The sequence below is a fragment of the Lonchura striata genome, chromosome 1 (assembly GCF_046129695.1).
Source record: "Lonchura striata isolate bLonStr1 chromosome 1, bLonStr1.mat, whole genome shotgun sequence".
NCBI lineage: Eukaryota > Metazoa > Chordata > Aves > Passeriformes > Estrildidae > Lonchura > Lonchura striata.
Window position 1 is genome coordinate 131384235 of NC_134603.1, and position 18561 is coordinate 131402795.

At 37.9% G+C, this 18561-nt stretch overlaps 1 protein-coding gene across 5 annotated transcripts in view; it reads right to left on the reverse strand.

The window, feature by feature from the left end:
- UMAD1 (UBAP1-MVB12-associated (UMA) domain containing 1) overlaps positions 1 to 18561 on the reverse strand; it is a 78723-nt gene that overhangs the window by 60018 nt on the left and 144 nt on the right. For 2 of the 5 annotated variants that reach the window (XM_021538360.2, XM_021538361.2), the window contains exons 2-3: positions 15823 to 15874; positions 11648 to 11766 (exon numbers count right to left, since the gene is read on the reverse strand). In XM_021538360.2, coding sequence (XP_021394035.1) covers positions 11648 to 11729 — 82 coding nt within the window. In that variant the 5' untranslated portion in view covers positions 11730 to 11766; positions 15823 to 15874. Of the gene's footprint in view, positions 1 to 11647; positions 11767 to 15822; positions 15875 to 18374; positions 18558 to 18561 lie in introns of those variants that run through there. The other 3 variants (XM_021538364.2, XM_021538363.2, XM_021538362.2) reach the window with 2 other exon arrangements.

An 18561-nucleotide genomic window follows, 5' to 3' on the forward strand; every position in this document is an offset into this window, starting at 1 on the left:
CATGGCTGTGACAAGTTGAATATCACCCACAAGTATGATGCTCAATTATTTTGCTCCCTTCTTTGTTTTAAGTTTCTTAATACTCCTAAAAAGATTGTTTAGTGCAATAGCAAGGACTTGCAAGTATAGAATTTGACTGCTGTTTATACTACTTTAAATGAAAAGCGTATTATAACAAAGCACAACTCATTATCTTCACACCGTATGCATATTTTGTTATCAACAAGATTAGAAGTGGTAGGAGGCCTACAAAGGAATACTTGAAACAATAACCTAAGAAAGCAGCTGTCGTACATGCCACAAAATGCATTAGGAACCTAAATTCATTAGCTGTCACTTCTGCACCAGTGTCCTGGATCTGACTGCGAAGCAGCTTAACTCATGTGTCCCCTCACATTTCCCACTGCATGTTTCAGGCATAATGGGCACATTCCCCTTGTTTTAACTTCCAGGGAAAAGGAGAGCAGATATTGCTTTTACCCTCACCCTCTAAACCAGCCTACTCAAGAAACAATGGATTTGAAATCTGGTCCTTGTAGTCTGATGATATTCAGACTCCTGGCTGCCACAGGGAGTTCTCTTTGTCAGCTACACTTTAATTGTCTTGGGAACCTTTCTCCCCTTTCTTTGGAAGCTGGACCTGGTTCACCCAAAAAGGAAAGGTTGCCTGGGACAGAAGCAAAACAAATCAGAACAAGTCTGAGCCTGACGCCTAGAAGTTGGCAACACATTCTGTCTCTTTTTGCTGAAAATTTTTTTCAAAAGCTTTAGTCATTTCATTTTAATAAATAAAAAAAGCACAAATCCACCACACACTTGGGCCAAGGAGCAGAGATCAATATTCCCATTTTCTTACTCACAGGCCACTGAAGTTCAATGACTCATGCAGTATCAGAGAATCTCCTATGTCTTTCATTATTGAAGTAGAAACACTGTGCAGCCAGTATAAGCACTGGGAATCCCTTCTATGGACTTTCAGACTTTGATGCTGGAAGATGTGCATCTGACAGCACTAAGCCTATGCAGAACTCGAGCTGAGGTCTCCCACTTCTCAGACGAATGCTTGAATAAGCACCAATACACACCAAACATATTTCAAGAAGAACATGCTGTAACTTCTGCTTTTGGTCCTGAGTCAAGTGGATAGATGTGCTTGAGGTATGGTGCCTTGATTCAGTAATTTCAACTCCAGAGCATACCAAGAATTCAAGCTTATTGCTGGTCTCTGCTTTTTTCAGTAGGTCATTTTAGGCAAACATGTTCTCAACAGATTTTGTAAACTAAATTTCAGAGAGGATTAATTCTATTTCTTGGTTCACTCTTTCCAACTTTTTAAAAACACAATACATGAGTTGAAAACTACTACTTGTTCTTCACTGGGTCTCACCTTTGGGTTGCTCAGTGGTAAAGTAGAAGTAAATTTTTGTATGAGCTGGTATATGCAACTGAGGTTTATATTCAACTGGAGTCAGTATTTAGACCTAATGAAAGCTCTTTGTGCATCTTTTTATAAGTATGTTGACATAACTTGCGGGTTAGTAAAAGAAAACAGTTCCAATCAAAAAATATTGTCTCCACAAGTTTGCCTCCTAATGAAGGGTGCATTAGTATGTGCATTTAATATGCATCTTTTAAAGAAAATATTGAATGCTTTCTGCTACAATAGCTTGTCTAATGTTTCTGTAGATCAAATTTTCTGTAGTCCTGCCCTTCTGCAAGACCTATGGATGAAATAATTCAGAAGTAATCAGGTAAGCAAGTTCCCATTGAAAAATAATATGGCAAAGAAATAGCCATAAAGTTCCATTCCACTCCTCTCAAAAAAGCCTGGAGTTTCATACTAACTGAAATAAGGACAAAATTAATCTCATGGGTTTTAAATTGTTGCTCTCCCTTATTCACCCAGGAGTACGAAAACTACGAGCTTAAATCCTGAACAACTGCAGCTGGTCCAGACAGATCTCAGCAAAAAGAGATTTTAAATGATACAGTCTAACAGCAAGACTTTTCTGGTTTGCTTTGTTTTGTTCCAGGAAAAATCTGTGACTTTGGATCATTTTAAGGAAGTTTGCCCAATTTACCTGAAAAAATATATATATTGCACCTGGCAGCTACATGCTTAAAACTTCATCTTTATCTCAGGGTAACTGAAAAACAAACAAAAACTACAAAAAACCCACAACAAACCAAAGCACCAAAACAAATGAGCCTCACCACTGACAGTGAGCCTCACCATTGGCAACTCAGTACTTCCAATTGTGAGATTTCCCTACAGTTTGTACTTGTATTCTTTTAGACAAAATATCAAATCCATATCCACCTAATCAATGTTCCCCTAAGTTCACCTAGACATGCTGTCAAAATCAAGAAGGAAATGAAGAGACTCTATTCATCTGCTTAATCAAGTCCCACATTTATCTCAATGCTGGGAAGAGGAAAGAGAGAAACACACTGTACCAGTAGTCTGAGTTAAATCAAGTTAACATTTTGAAGTATTTTCTGTCTATTATAATTTTTGCCCTATTTTTATAGCAAATAACCATGTGTAAATTGAGGAAACAATATACAGAATTAACCTCCAAAGACATGTTATGGCAAAAACTGATGAAATAGCACTGAAATAAGTCCCCTATATCCTTTAATTTATTTTTTCCTGATTAAAATGTACCAAATTACTAGTATACCAAGAAGGAGTAGCTAAAAAATCTCGCATCTTTATGGACAAGTGACAAGTCTCCTTTCATTTTTAAGGAAAAGCCTTACACTTATGTTACTATTTCACATTGAGGCCTACGACATGACTGATTTGAAGCACTTGTAAAACAGAACAAAACCTTTTTGAGTTTCTTTATAATATCTAATTAAAAATAAACAAGACAATATATATTTGTAAAAGTAATTTTTCTTTTTCCACCGAAAAAAAGAAGTACAAAAACATTTATTTGACAGAGATAGAAAGGAGTTTAAAATCATAAAAATTAACACTGATTAACATCTGTAGAAGTATGAATGGCTCTAACCAGACAGGCAGTGATTGCATGAGCCAATTACTAGGGCCCTCTTTACAAGGAATGAACATCTAACTATGCTGTAAACTGCTGAAAGAGGGACTTCAACCTGAATTTATCACTTGCCAGAACATCAGCTTGTGCTCCTACAACACGTTTTTCACCTCCTGTTTTTCAGTTAGCTGTACCTGTGAGTCCATTGTACACAGGCAAGTCAGACTTGGCCTAAAAATATGTTCTCATACACTGAACTATTTTCTTTGCATCATAAAGCACAGAAACTTTTAATTCTAAAAGTGATTTAATGACCAGCATGTTCTGGGAAACAAAGTTTACCACCAGCATTTGAAAATCCATACTTTTATACTATATTTTACTGGTTTTACTCTGTTTTACAATAGGCAATAGGTATTTTCCTTTTGCATATTTCAACTTCAAATTTCTTTAAGAATGCCATAGAGGCCAATAGACTATGGTGCTGCTACTAGAGAGTTAACTTCTACACATGGGAGTAAAACTGTCAGAAGCCAGGTGTCAAAAGTGATCACCCTACTATAAGAAAGGTTAAAGAATACAATCTCAGCTATGTAAACACATGATTGTAGACCAGTCAGGTCCAGAAAAATCTTCATCTTTTCTAAGAAAAAATTTCTAGCCAAAAAAGAATTTTCTTACTTAAGCATATTCTGCTCCCATCAGTATCTGCAAAAATTAAAATCAGTAGGACCAAACCTCTGAGGAGCACTTTGGAGACCTGGATTTTAGAAAGTGACTATTATACATCAAGTCTGAAGGCAGTTAATATGAAAAACAGGAATGCAACCCCAACCAATATTTTCTTAGAGGACTGGCAGCAAACTGCCAGATGCATGTGTGACCTCAAAACAACCTTTTGCCAGATGCCTCTTTAACCTCTTACAATTACATCAACTTCTAAAAAGACGGCTACATTTTACCATTTTCTTCCTTTGGTTATGCAAATTAAGAAGATGTGCTTAATAGACAGAACTGGAAGTGTTTGGTTCTGGGCATTTTTGTCTCTTAAAGCCCCAAAATAGAGCTGTTCGATACAGCAGCACATAATTCTTTCTTGCCAGCATTAAAACAAGTTAAACAAGAAGTCTTCATCTTCTTTCTTTTCTCTTCCCTTGAGTCTATGGTCAAAACCAGGTAACTTTTTAAGATAATTGTGAGTTAAGGGGCCAAGACAATATTCAGCCAAAGCAAACCACAAATCATTTTTGGTACTATTTACCATTTTTATGTAAATAACCTTTTTTTTTCATAAAAAGTACGCTACATTTTATGTTATGCTCAACAGAAGCCAACACAACAATCACAATATTCCGAGTCATAACTGGCCTGTATTCTAATATTTTGAGAAGGGCATTTTCTGCAAATTTAATAATAATAAATCATAACATGAAAGCATCATAAGTATATTGCAGGGGCTCAAGCCCTAGAAAGCAAAAGGAAGAGAAATTATGCAGAATGAAAAGTAAGTAGGTCATGTATACTATAGTGCTAAATATACTAACATCTGATTTGTGGCTGAGAGAACTGTTTTTAAAATCTAGAGGTGTACAAGTAAATGAAGAAATTCACAGTCATTTGTCAACAAAAATATTCTTTGACGATACATTAAAGACTGCTTCTGCTGTATAGAATCCAAGAGGGAAAAAAAAAAGCACTTCCTTTAAGAAATATACCTCCTTATACAACAAAACAATGAATTTCAGTTGTTCTGTAACCCAGATCCTTTAATCTGCATAAGAGATGCTGACTGAGTTCACTCAACCAAATCACTACTGGCTTTCAGAATACAATCAACACATGCTTTTCAACAGTATTAATATAGCATGAAGCTTGTGCTCCTAATTATTCATGTTTTTGCATTCTGTTTTTTCCCCCTGCTGTAAAATATGCAAATTTACTTCTTTGTGTTATTTAGGTCCCACATGGGCCTCAACAGATCTGTTTGGAACGAATTACAAGCCAACATCTAGATACATGCTGTCAACATTTCAAGCTTCATTGTTTTTATTAGGTTGGAATGTCATTATAGATTTGATATTAGGCTTTAAAAGCTTTTTATACATCTCTTGAAAACCTACAGTCTAATCAAATGGTGCACTGATAATTACTACTACTGCACTTTTGTGTGTGAAAGGGGGAGAGCAAAGCCCTCCGAGTCCTGAATGCGAGGGAAATCCCCATCTAGTGGCACCACTGAAAACCGCAGGTTGTTTTTGTGCAAAATTAGTCCCAAAGAGGATTAGTTTGACTTCATCACTGAATGAAGCAGAGACATTACCTCCTTATGCAACTAAGGATTGGTAACAGGAGAGGGCTGTTTCTTCTGAATTCCTCCTCCTCCCTTTTCAATCAACTCTGGCTGCAAAATTCAATGCCCAGATTGAATTGCAAAACTCAGAACTACCATGGTTTTTAAGTATAAAAACCATAAAGCAGCACTTCAGATAAGAGGTCGCTTTAAATACTGTAACTTCTTAGTGTGCATCAAAAGTGTTCACTTACATTGGCACAGGCTGATACATATAAAATATTCTTTAGATAAAAGTATTAACAGATATCTCCAAATCTCAGATTGCTATAAAGTTAGTGTTAAATATTTTAACCTCAAAACCCATAAAAAACAGTAGCTTGGTTATTTGAAAACTATAAGGTTGGAAATAACTACACAAGCACTTCTTGTTATGTAAAAAATAGCTCATGTAAGTCCATTGATGCAGAAATGAAAGGACATTGAGACACTGCTTTTTAACAATTGACACAATGCCTTGTACATTTCCTTAATGTAACAGTATATTTTAAAACACTACAGCAGCCCAACCTTCCTTACGAGCACCACTCAAAAGCTCCTTAAATATTAATGGAAAAGCAAAGTAGATATTTACAGGGACTTACTACACATTACTACTAACTCCTAGAAAACAAACAGCATCAATAACACTAAGATTTTACAAATCTCTTGATGCATTTAATCTTTGAGGCGTGTATGCAGAGGGAAGAAAGCAGAAAAAGTATTTGATTTGCAGTAATGAACTAGTGTGAGGGTACTCCTTTGTTTCAGGAATATCAATATACTAAATTTCCCTTTCATAACAGATTCACTCCAGAAAATTTATACATATATATATTTCTCTCAGAGGCAAACATTTAAGGAGTTCTTTAAAAATATATGTCAAAATCTCTATTATTAGGATCAATATGGAAACTGTAAGGATCCTATTGTAAGGCCTTTTTCCATGTTGGGCAACACTGGGGGTGTCCCTTAATTCAAATATACACTTTATCCAAAGTACCCCAAAAAAACTACCTGCATGCAGAGTAAATTCATGGCAACACAGAAACTGCAATTTGGAGAGGAACAAGTATACATAAAATTGTTCTGTGGAAAAACAGTCCAGATTTCCAGACCTAAAAGCTGACTTGGGTTGATTACTTTCCCATTTGTTAAGGATGTTCTTCTGCAATATAACTGCAGTTGACAAAGGGAAGCTTTCATCTGGATATAAATCATACATTTCACAGAGGAATGAGGATACTCCTGCCTACAGATGAAGATGATCCTGTAAGAAGGAGTTATAATACTGATTTAACTCAACTCAACAATACAGATACTGAATACATCAGAGTAAGGTTCAAGTACCTAATTTGAAGTAAGTCAAAGTTCAAATGCCTTGTTGAGATTAACTTAAAAGAGTAAGTCATATCTGACCACCAAAATTTTAAGGTAACCTGTTATCATCCACCATAATTTATCAGACTCCCTGTGTATTCTTTTTGTAGCCCATTATGTTACTGACTTTGTCACAGCAGGTTGTAATAATGAAATCAACAACATCCCGCTTCTCACAAAAAGTTCCCAAATTTTCTACCTGTCAACTGGTATTAGTACCAGTTCTTTTCTGTATTGTTAATAAGGAAGAAATAATTGCCTTATACTGTATTTCATCTCACAGAATGAAAAACAGCAGTTCCCACCTCCTTTTCTGTGACATTTTAGATGCTGGTGCAAGACTGAACACATTTGCTTTGTAGAGTTTTTTCTCTTCAGACATCATCATTGAAAAAGACGGGACACTGGTTAATTGAAATCCAAGACTTATTTAAATACCACAGATCCCTCTATTTATTTCAAAGAGATAGCAAAACCCTTAATTTTTTATGTCTGTCACTACTTTCTATTAAGAGGAAACCTGATAGGCAAAAATCATGCTTACTCCAATAGTGATAAATATTAACAAATAAGCGTCAAACCAAAATTTGCTCATAAATTCTAGATGGCCATCCTAGATGGATCTAGGAAAGCCCAGTAGGAAGGAGGGAGGTTCACAGTGCAAAGTGTATATTTAGTACAAAATTCCTGCCAAACTTTCTTATCATGTACACAGCCTCCCTGTGTCTGTGATGGTCACTCTACTCGGATGAGAATCCTGTGCCTGTTCACTTTTCCTTAGGTACTTCCTCATGGAAAAATTTTATTACAAAATTGCTGAATCTCAGAAAACAACCATTACTGCTCCCTATAGGTACCAATACTCCCTACCACTTGTTAAGAGCTCTGCTCCTGAAGCTGAGAGCAGAGCTCTGAAATGACAGCCCATGTAAATTTACATGTTAGAAAACGAAAGTGAAATTTGTCCTAGGTTTAAGAAAGAAACAGAAGTTAAATATGTTTAAAAATCAGGTTTGCTAGCACCTGTAACTGAGCTGCTTATCCAAACCATTTACTCCACTCCAATACCCAACATAAAAAGATCCCTGAGAGAAAACAAAACAAAACCCAACAACTCTTTAAATCCATGGAACAGACTCCCCTTGAAATTACAAATCAAAAGTAAACAAAACCTTGAACTCGGGCATGGTCAAAGGATCAGACCAAGAGTTCCTCATAGAACTGTGCTGCCTCCAGACACAGTGAGAGACAGCACAGCCCTCCTGGTTGTCCAGCCCCGAGCACACCACTGGGCTCGGCAGCCCCTTCCCAGTGCCAGAGCTGTGGCTCTCTGTGCCCATGGCCAGCACAGACATGATGCAGCCTGAGCACATCCATGAGGACCAGGCAGAGAGCTGTGGGAGAAGCCACATTTCTTGGTCCTTGCCAAAAGCACCCTGTAGGGACGCTTGGGATCCTGGGTGACCACAACTCTCTGACCTGACTTCCTGGCCTGGCCTCAGATGTGCCTGATCCCTGCAGAAGTGTCTGGCAGCAAGGTCTCGGCTGGCCCTGATCACTGTCCCCGGAGCTGTGGTGTCCCTGCGCAGGGAGCGTGGGACTGTCCTGCTCCTCAGTGAAGTCTCTGCCTGAGCCCCTGCACCCTTGGCACCCTCACTGGGCTGCAGGCTCACCTGCCTGCTGGAGCCACCAGCATTTGCTGCTCCCTCACTCTGGCTCACTGCAATCTTGTCTGGAAAAGTAAACAAGACCCTGCACATCGGGCTCTTAAACTAAACCTGAAAACAAAATTAACTTCTCTCGGTCCTTCTGAAAGAGGACATACAGAACAATATTCTAATTGATTTTAATTATTTACATGATTTTTTAATGATAAGGGTAATGAGACACTCGATAAGGTTGCCCAGAAAAAAAAAGTCGTGTTCAAAGTCAGGCTGCACAGAGATTTGAACAACAAGGTTTCTTGAAAGATGTTCATGCCCATGGAGGCAGGTTGGACTAAATGATCTTTAAAAGTGCCTTCCAACCCAAATCATTCTATGATTCTGTGATCCTTCAGTTGCTTCAAGCAAAAACCACCCACCTCAGCTGCACCATCAGCACCATGGGGATTTTGCAGAGTTTCTGTCTTGCCAAACACACATGGGAAGTAGCATTGCTGTTTCAGTTTTTCAATTCCTGATCTTACACTGAGGTTAGGACTATAAGACATTTGGATATTTGAGGCTGATGGGACATTTTTAGCTGTGTGCCAAACCAAAATGCTAGCATTAAACCTGTATTTTTCTCTATGACTAGCAACACTAGGATTGAATGGTAGGTTGGAATTTATTTTATATAATGAAAGCCACAAAACGTGAGGAATTCCTGAAGAACTACTACTCTCCAAGATTCCCAAGCTAACTGAAAATTACTTGTTCTTAATTCTGGCTTTCAGAATGTTAAGATTAAAAAAAATTGTGATGATCAGGAAAGTCTCTGAAATATTTTTCCATACTTCTGCATTCAATTCACTCATCAAACTGCATGTGTTATGCCTATTTTATAAGCCTCTTTTCCCTTTTCAGAGTCACAGTTCTGCTTGTTATGAACAACCACCATTTTTACAGCTTCGTGAAGAGATGAGATGACCACTACGCAGAAAATAAGTGAACTGGTGATTAAACATAAAAATGTTTTAGTCCCTGGTAGGAAATTACATTTTATATTTATTTTGTAGAGACAGAAGTACAAATTATTTTTGCTTGACTCCCACACATGCAATATTTACCCCAAAAGCGAAAATAGAAAATTTCTTTCAGCTGCTAGGCTGCACAGTTGGTTTTGTTGATTCTGCTGTTTTTATGAGTCACCTTTCTAGTCAGACATTGAATTCCCAAATGCATAGATACTTTACAAGGAAAAAGTAGATTTCAAATATAGCAATTTATAACAGGACTTGGAGAAGAAATCAAAAGAAAAGAAAAAATAATTCTAAAGATTTGATAAGGCAATAGCTGTGATGGAGCTTTCTCAGTAAAGCACTGAATTTTCTTCTCACTTTTTCAAATACCAACCAATTCAGAAAGATTCCTCCCATGTCCACAGGATATTGGTGAACCAGGCTTTTTGGTCTTATATGCTCTGAATGCAAGACTGAGTTTAAGAACCAACTAAAAATGTAAGAAATTAAATTCTCACCCCCTCCAAGAGCATTCACTGCCTACAGCAGGATTACACTAATGGTCCTAGAAATCGGCTACTGAGATGTGTTAAAGATATTTACTATTGGATTTCCAGAATATTTGACACCAGTTTAGAAAAGCTTCAGAACATTCCATCTAAGTAACAAAATAGTCACTAAACATAAATAGTAACATAAACATAAATAGTAACAAAATAGTTCCATCTAAGTAACAAAATAGTAACTAACAGAATGGCTAAGTGTTGTGGTTTGGGCTTTTTTTTTTCCCCTTACACTATTTCTAGAAAAGAATACCCCATCCAGGTAAATATCTATTTAAGTCCTGACCCATAATTCTGCAACTACATTTGTCTTGCAAGACAATTATATGCTTCACTGATAAGGTTGATGACAGCTCTTCTGCCCAGTTCAGTCCATTTCATTATAGACAGCTAAATTAACTTCTGTCTAAGCAAAAAAATAATAATTTAAAAAGATTCAAATAACATTGATCATTCTTAAGTTTATACTTAACAGATTAATTTTATGTGAATTTATGTGAACAAAGTTAAAATAATCACTGACAGCATTTCAGGGAAAAGGAATGAAGCTAAATTGAATGCAGAATCAGGACCAGCAACTGTGGGACATAGCAACATTTGGGTGCAGAATTCTGCTTGTTACAGAAACTGAAATGCTAAATGGTCTCCAGACCTTTTGGGGATGATGACGAGTCTCCTTTGACCCTTTCACAATGCAAATGTTGGATGTAGCCACGAAAACTGCTGCAGGTGAACAAAATCTAGTGGAAGGTAGCCATAAAGCATGACAACACAGTCACAGATGTGAAACAGATTTGTTTTAACAGAGAACTTTTGCCAAAAATCTAAGTTCTCAGAAAGGGTTCCAATAGCCTTTCGTACTGTTAGACTTCGATAATCTAGGGCTTCTGTGACTTGAAAATGCTCAAAAAAGAAATAACACTTAAACAGAGAAATACTGTAAGATTACTGATAAGAATCAGTCAGTAAATCAGAGAAGCAGAAGCTGAATATTGATGATGACAGATTCACAAGGAGGAAAACAAATTGCCAAAAGATAAAAAAGAAAAGGATCAGTTTCAGCATAACAGCAATAATTTTTTCTCTTCTGCATACTTAAACTGACTTGCAAAACTGTGTAAGAGCTTGATCAAAGTTCCAAATTTAGCCAATTTATAGGTCTGTATACTTCAGATTAGTTTCTGAACAACAAGAAGACTTTGAAAGCCCTAAACTGTTTAATTCTTATCAAACAGAAGAGTCGGGTTCGGAGACAGAGCATCTACATTCACCATGACCAGAAATGCATAAGCACTTGGCTTATAATATAAAAAGTCTGGGGGTAAAATGAAAAGGAAGGAACCTGAATAAAGCCAGTCCTTTAACAACTGCAGTAAAATATTCCCTTCCCATAACTCTAATCACAAAGCTAGAAGCCTAAACTTTGACCTTTACTGTTTTGTAAGAATGTAACTTCTTGACACTCAGCATGAAAGGAAAACAAGAAAGTACATTTTCAGTGCTCCTGAATATGACCTGTGTAAATAAAACTTCAGCTATTTAGTCCAAATGAGCAGACTAGGAAAATTAACTTTGTCAGGAAAAGTAAGAATACTGAACAATTTTTATCATGACTTCTCTTAACATTTCATTTAGTCTACGCATCTCAAAGAAACTTAAAGATCAAAATTTCAAAGATGAAAGAATCACTTCATACAGAAGCACAACTTACCCACAATAACAAATCCATCTGCTTCTCTTTCTGGTACTGTGACCTTCTTTGAATCTTGACCCTTTCGGAAGAAGCTGAACATAGTCTCTTTGGGTTCTTTTTGTCTTCTAAGGTGTTACCTAAATTCAAGACAAAAACATGTTAAATAAACATGTGATAACAGAACTTACAATAAGTTCACATAACAGACCCTATGTATGTAAGTAAGGCCACATACCTAATCTTTATTGCCCAGTTTGAAATATCAGGCATTTTTGTGTAAAACAGATTACCTTGTTGATGTAGCAACTTACTTCAACAGGCAAGAGTAGAGTGAAGCACAAAAGGCTTTTATACAAAGTTATGAATGGAGTGAAATCATAAAAAAAAAAAAAACTAACAAAAAAACTTCAACTTTTCTCAATGAAAATTAAAGATGGAAACTCCTTTCAGCATTTATCCAGCATGTCTTCATATTTTTCGGCTACTTTGTATTGTGATTAGGCAACCTTTCTCTTCAAAGAGGGCAGTAACTATTTTCAGTTTCCCACTTCGCAATCTAAAAGTAGCCTAACAGTCAAGTATGCTTGATTAACAGCTACCAATGAATTCCTTAAAAGAAAAAGCAGCAAAAAATCATTTGTAGAAATTTTTTTGCAACAATAAGTAATTAAAAGAATCTTCCAAGGCAACTAAGAACTCCACTGCTAGAACAAAACAAGGAAACAACTGGGATAAAAATGGACTGCAACAGAAAATGGTCAGTATCCCCCCTCTCTCAGGACTGGAAGATTACATAGAAGCAATTCTGAGTAGCTTAAATAGGACAAAGTCATACTAAAAACACATGAAGGGCCCAAGAGGGTCTCTCAAAGGCTGAACTTGGACCCCTGGACAACATCAACCCATGGAGCAGCCTGCGGTCTGGCTGAAACACATTATGTGCTGAACACAAAGAGGAAGGCTTAAATAAAGGCATGCGAAGATCTTCTCTACTAAAATACCCATATAAAATTGGGAAAGTGGAATAATGTAATTTCAACTTGGAAGCAGAGTTTGAGGAGCAGAATCCTGGTTTATTTTGCAGACATCAACATGTTACCGAGAAGGGACTGACAAACCAATAGCAACATCTAATAAACACCTCCAACCGAGGAAAGGACTCCAGGGTAAAGAATTAAAAAGGAATACAGGGTCAATTTCAGTAATACTATTTCACACCAAATTTAACAAAGAAGAATCTTTAGAATGTGGGAAAGAGTGAAGACTGCTACTGTAAAATGTGCAGATTAAAAAAAAAAAAGGAAAGGTAAAAATCCTGGATTAACTACTTGCTGGAATTCTTCATTCCCACCCAAATATTCATGATACCATAAACAAGACTATTTTTGCTCTGGCTGGGGACCTGCAGCAACTCGCTACTGATTATTCATATGAAATGCCCAAAATTCTGCTGTTACAAGTGATCGTACACTCCAGAAAGTCATGAAATGTGAGCACTGGCTTGGAACAGTGTATAAATAGATCATGGCAAAAGCAGCAGCTATTCAAACTGTGGCCTGATAGCTGAGACTTGAAGACTGAATACCCCACAGCCTGGCCTGCTTGCTTATGCTGACACAGTGCAACTTCTGGCCACCAAATAAACTACATTAATGTGCACAAGAACAGAACAAACCATTCTGTGATCCAATCCCAGGAATAAAGTTATTTTTAAAATATGTTATTTATTGGAACTTTATTCCTTTTTGCTTGTTTTCCTGCCTTAGCAAGAGAAATACTGATATTTCCAGTTCCATGGAGATTACACAGTAGAAACTCCTAATTATCTCATTTATTCCTTACCTCCCCCCACACCCAGGCTCAACACATGGCGCCAGCAGCATATTCCTTTTTCAGCCCTCAGGGAATAAGTCTTCTCCTGCTACCAATTAGGGTTGTCAGTCCCATAGCTCAAGTGGTAAAAACCTGTGCTGTAATGCTCAAGAGTCAGGTTTCTGCTCCAATGATGTATGAAGGAGACGCAGTTGTGGAACAGTTTAAAATGCAATTTTACCTTCATCCTAAGTGTGCAACAAGAAGCAAAATCAACTTGATGTGCAAAATCTTACAGATAGCTTTGGTAAAGGCTCGGATTCCAGTCAGTCACTTGAGGTGCCAGAGCTGCAGTTGCTCCAATCACATTTTTTTCTCTTTTGAGATCTGCATTATTGTACAGTTTTCAGCTCTATCACTTAAGGTCCCCCTTCCCTTCTTTCTAGCACAAAGAAAAGCATCTTAATCAGTATATACACGGCACAAAAGACTTGTATAAGGAACGGGGCACTTTTAGTCTTTTAAATCTTCCATACTTAACATACCTAAACGTCACTTCTTAAAAGACAATAGACATTTAAATTCAGAGTAAATTAGCAATCAAGACAATTTGATGTAGCCAAAGTAAGGTTAAAAGCACTTTCACATATTAGATTTTTTACTTCATTGACACTATTCTATTTTTTCTAAAACCCACAGAATTCATCTTATCTACATATGTGTTGATCTTTATTTTGGAATTTTCTGTTTCTGAAGTAGCTTAATTCCACTGCCAGCAGTACTTTTCTAACAGAAAACAAAACAAAAAACCAAAACCAAACCTAATTAAAATCAAAACCCACATATAGGTTTCTTGAAGCAGAAAAACAAACAAAATTAACAAAAGTACCTCCTAAGCTCAGGCCTCCAGTCCTTACGCTGTTAAAATCACCAGCCCAGCACTAAGAAAACAGTACCTGCTATATTTTGTAACTGTGAATGTGGGGAGGTGGTATAAAATCCACATATTAAGAAGACTAACATATTTAGTGTTTCCTTCTCTAGGAGCCTGTTAGAAACAAAAGTTGTGCTTGTAGATCTCGGGTCTTTGAAAGGTATGTGGAATGAAGAGTTCACATACTACTACTTTCAGCATTTCGGTAGCTTTGTTGAACACACCATAAAGTATAAACTAAAAAGCAAAGAATGACTGAAAAAACAGAGTGAGGGGACAGAAACAAAAAATAGAGCTACATACAGTCCAGCATGGGTAAGGGAAAGACTGTAAACAGGCAATGCATTTGTGATGCTCTTTTAAGAATCTTATCAACTGTGCTACTTCAAAAGTAAACATAAATCTCCCCAGCAACGGGAAATGCAACTACTAAATTTCTTGAATCACATGTTAAAAACAGAACAAAGCCCCTACCCAACAAAGAAACACAGAGCTGAAAGGAAACACTCGTGCTCTTGAAGATAAGGACACATTTTAAGCACTTGCAGAATCAGGCTGCAGTTTTACTACTTGTAGATAAGATGATGTTTCAGGTAATGAAATCTCAGAACAACCAGCTTCATACAAGTGTCATTTCAGAGTAAAAATTAAAATTTAAGTTTGGAGATCTGGGTGCATGGTCACACAGACTTGAGAAAAAAAAGCACTTAGTTGTGAGTTTTTTAAAAAAAAGCTGTCAGCACATAATCACAGAAAATACACCCGCCGTTCAGAGATAGTACCACATTCCTACAGTCATTTTTCCTATATAGCACAGCACTTTTCCCTTCCAGATGGGATTAATTTTATTTCTATAGGAGACCTGAAATTGAATTCACTGCCTAAAGATAAAAATCTCCCTTGGTAGGAATATGCAATTCCCTTCCTCCTCATGTTTCTCTCTCACAAAAAAAAGTGAACACAATCGCTGATAGTTAAGAATAATGCTTTTGGCAGAGCTTCAGTCATTAGCAAATAATAAGCTCTGAACAACAGCAATTCTGTGAGGCTGCAAAAAATATTTTGTCTTTCTGTGAGGCTCTGAGAACATACGTGGCACTGGACAAAGATGAGTTACAGAGCTGCACAAAGGGGTTAATTTATTCCTCCTGCATTTTGTCAGTCTCCTTTAACAAGAACTATAGGTGACCTTTGAGCCAAACTAATATGTTAAATCCAATAAAATTTTTCTATACAACAAAGATCTTAGTATATTTACGATTACTTTTCAGCCTTTTCTGAATGTTTACAATACCAGAGGAGAATCATAATTTAATGTTAAAAACACCAAAGATGCAGACTAAGATGAAGAGACAATACCCAGTAATACAGCAAAGCAGAATTGCAGTGGCACTGCCAGTAATTACATAAATGATGAAATGAGGACAGAAGAAAACACAAAACTGACCTTAAAGAAAGAACCGGAATAATTTCACATCTAGCAGCTTAAGAGAGACAATCTATGGAAAAAGAAAACAGAGCATCAGAGCAATTCTCACTTCCATACTACCATCTGCTGTGATTCACCAATAAAGCAGCAATCAGAAAAAGAGCAAGATGTTTACAGCCCTGTACAATCCTTCTTATCATGAAAACAACCAATTTAAGAGTCAAGAATATGTGCATTGAAAATATTTCTCCATGACACCAAAAGAACAGCTTAAAAGCTTTTGACCCAGTGTAAGTTACTAAATGAAGAAGGAAGAAAAGCCATATGATTTCTTTTCTCTGGCATTAACATTAGTCACGGTTATTTAGTTTGTATTCTTGAAAACAGAAGAACAGAAAGTATCACAAGAAACACAAATTTAAAAAAAAGAGATATATGTATAATGAAACATTAACAAAGATTTTTTTCTGTATTACATAAACTGTTAGTATTTCTTTTTAATGTTTTTATAAAATTTAGGGAAAGCAGAAATACAAGAACTATATAACCCAAATTACCATAATATAAAAAACACTTGAAGAGGCTGAAGCATAAAAAAATCAGCCACAACCAAGTGAGACAATAAAACCAAAGGTGAGAAAAACAAAGCCAGGAATGAAATAAGAGCACTTAAACTGATGTAAACATTCAAAACCCTGAAGACAGGAAATGCAAAAAGAGAAAGCTAGGGACAGGCTGAAGCCTACTGTTTCCCCTTCAAATAATTTTCTTCTGATTGCAAAGTTTCAACAGCTACTGTGGTAAAGACACACATTTGTAAGAACTTGTACAATATGTTTTTATAGACGTTGACCCTTCAAACTCCTCAGCCCTAGAAGGGCCACTGTGCAGCAGCCTGCTGCACCTCACTCCAACAGCTACAGTAATGAGACCTCTCCTTTCAAATCTCTGAAGATACGTTATGGAGATGAGGATATTCTCTTGCAAATGAAATACTGAACAGGTGAATGTCACGGTGACTCTGAGGGGATGGCAAGCAGCTCAATCTCATATAAGATTTAAGTCCAGAGCACTCCCTGGTCACATGCTGGCTCTGCACAGCTTCTGGCAGTAGCTTGTTTCCTTGGCAAGCTGACACAAGCTACTGCCATATAACACTACCCCAGCCAACTAACAGAAATCACTTGGTGCTGGTTAGCAAGCTGGACTGGCCCGAGGCTGGTTAGAAGAGACAGTCGGCACACAGGCGGTTTTGTGATTGCCCTTTGAAGCCAGATCAGAGTTAGATTTTCTCAGGTATTTCCTGAAACACCAGTCCTGGAAAAGAAAAGGAAATCACAGCCACAGAATGGCTGCAATTGAAAGGGACCTTCAGAGGCCACCTTGTCCAACCCCCTACTTAAGGAGAACCATCTTAGACCTGGCTGTTCAGGACTATATCCAGGTGGCTTTTGACTACCTCCAAGGATGGAAACCCCACAACCTCTCTGGGAAACCTGTACCAGTGCTTGGTCATTCTCGTGGTGACAAGTGTTCCCTGATGTTCCCTGAGAAACCTCCTGTGTTTCAGTACTGGGCATGACTGAATAGAGCCTGACTGTCCTCCTTGCACCCTTCCTTCAGGTATTTATATTCATTAATAAGAGCCCTCTGAGCCTTCTCCTCTCTAGGCTAAACAGTTGCTTCTCTCTCAGTCTTTCCTCATATATAAGATAGTCCAGTCCCTTAATCATTGTTGTGACCCTTCTTTGGCCTCTCACCAGTATGTCCACTCCTGCCGTCACACCCAGCACTCCAGGTGCCCCACCAGTGCATAGCAGAGGAAATCAGCAGCTCACTCCACCTGCTGGCAACACCATTTCAAATGCAGATTGGGAGTCACCTTTGCCACAAGAGCAATCGGGAGGAACCTCTCCACACCAGGGATCAATTGGGAAAACACATGGAAAAAGAGAAGATGCATGCCAGTGCCACGTCCAGATGCTATATCTGCCTTACATCCGTCAGTTTTTCTCAACTTCGGGGATTGATCACCAGCTCAATTTCAGTGATGCAATAAAATGAAATTAATAGAATAGCTCACTTGGAAAGAATCTACAATGATCATCTGGTCCAACGCCTGGCCACTTCAGGGAGGATGAGAAGCTAAAGCAAGTTATTAAGGGCATTGTCCAAATGCCTCTTAAACGCTGACAAGCTTGGGACGTGGACTACCTTTCTAGAAAGCCTGCTCCAGCCTACCCTCTAAGAAATGCTTCCTAATGTTTAACATAAACCTCTTCTGGTGCAGCTTTGAATCACTGCCATGTACCCTGGGATATCCACTGGATACCAGGCAGAAGAGATCAGCATCCTGTCTCTGCTTCCCCTCCTCAGGAGACCGCAGAGTGATGAGGACAACCCTCAGCCTCCTTTTCTCCAAACCGAGCAAACCCGAAGTCCTTAGCCCTTTCTCACGGACATTGCCTTCACCAGCTTTGATTCCCTTCTCTGGACGTAGCTGCAGAGCCCAAAACCACACAATATTCCAGGTGAGTCCACACCATTGCTGACTACAGCGGGATAATCACCTCTATTTGCACTGCGCTTGATGCACCCCAGGACGACTCTTGCCCTCCTGGCTGCCAGGGCGCGCTGCCAAAATACACCGGAGCGGAACCAGGATCTGAGGGAGGGAAAACGCCGGGAAGGGGAAATACGGGGCGATTTCAAAGGATTAAATGACAGGACAGGGCTGGAAGCTGACGGCCAGCTCCC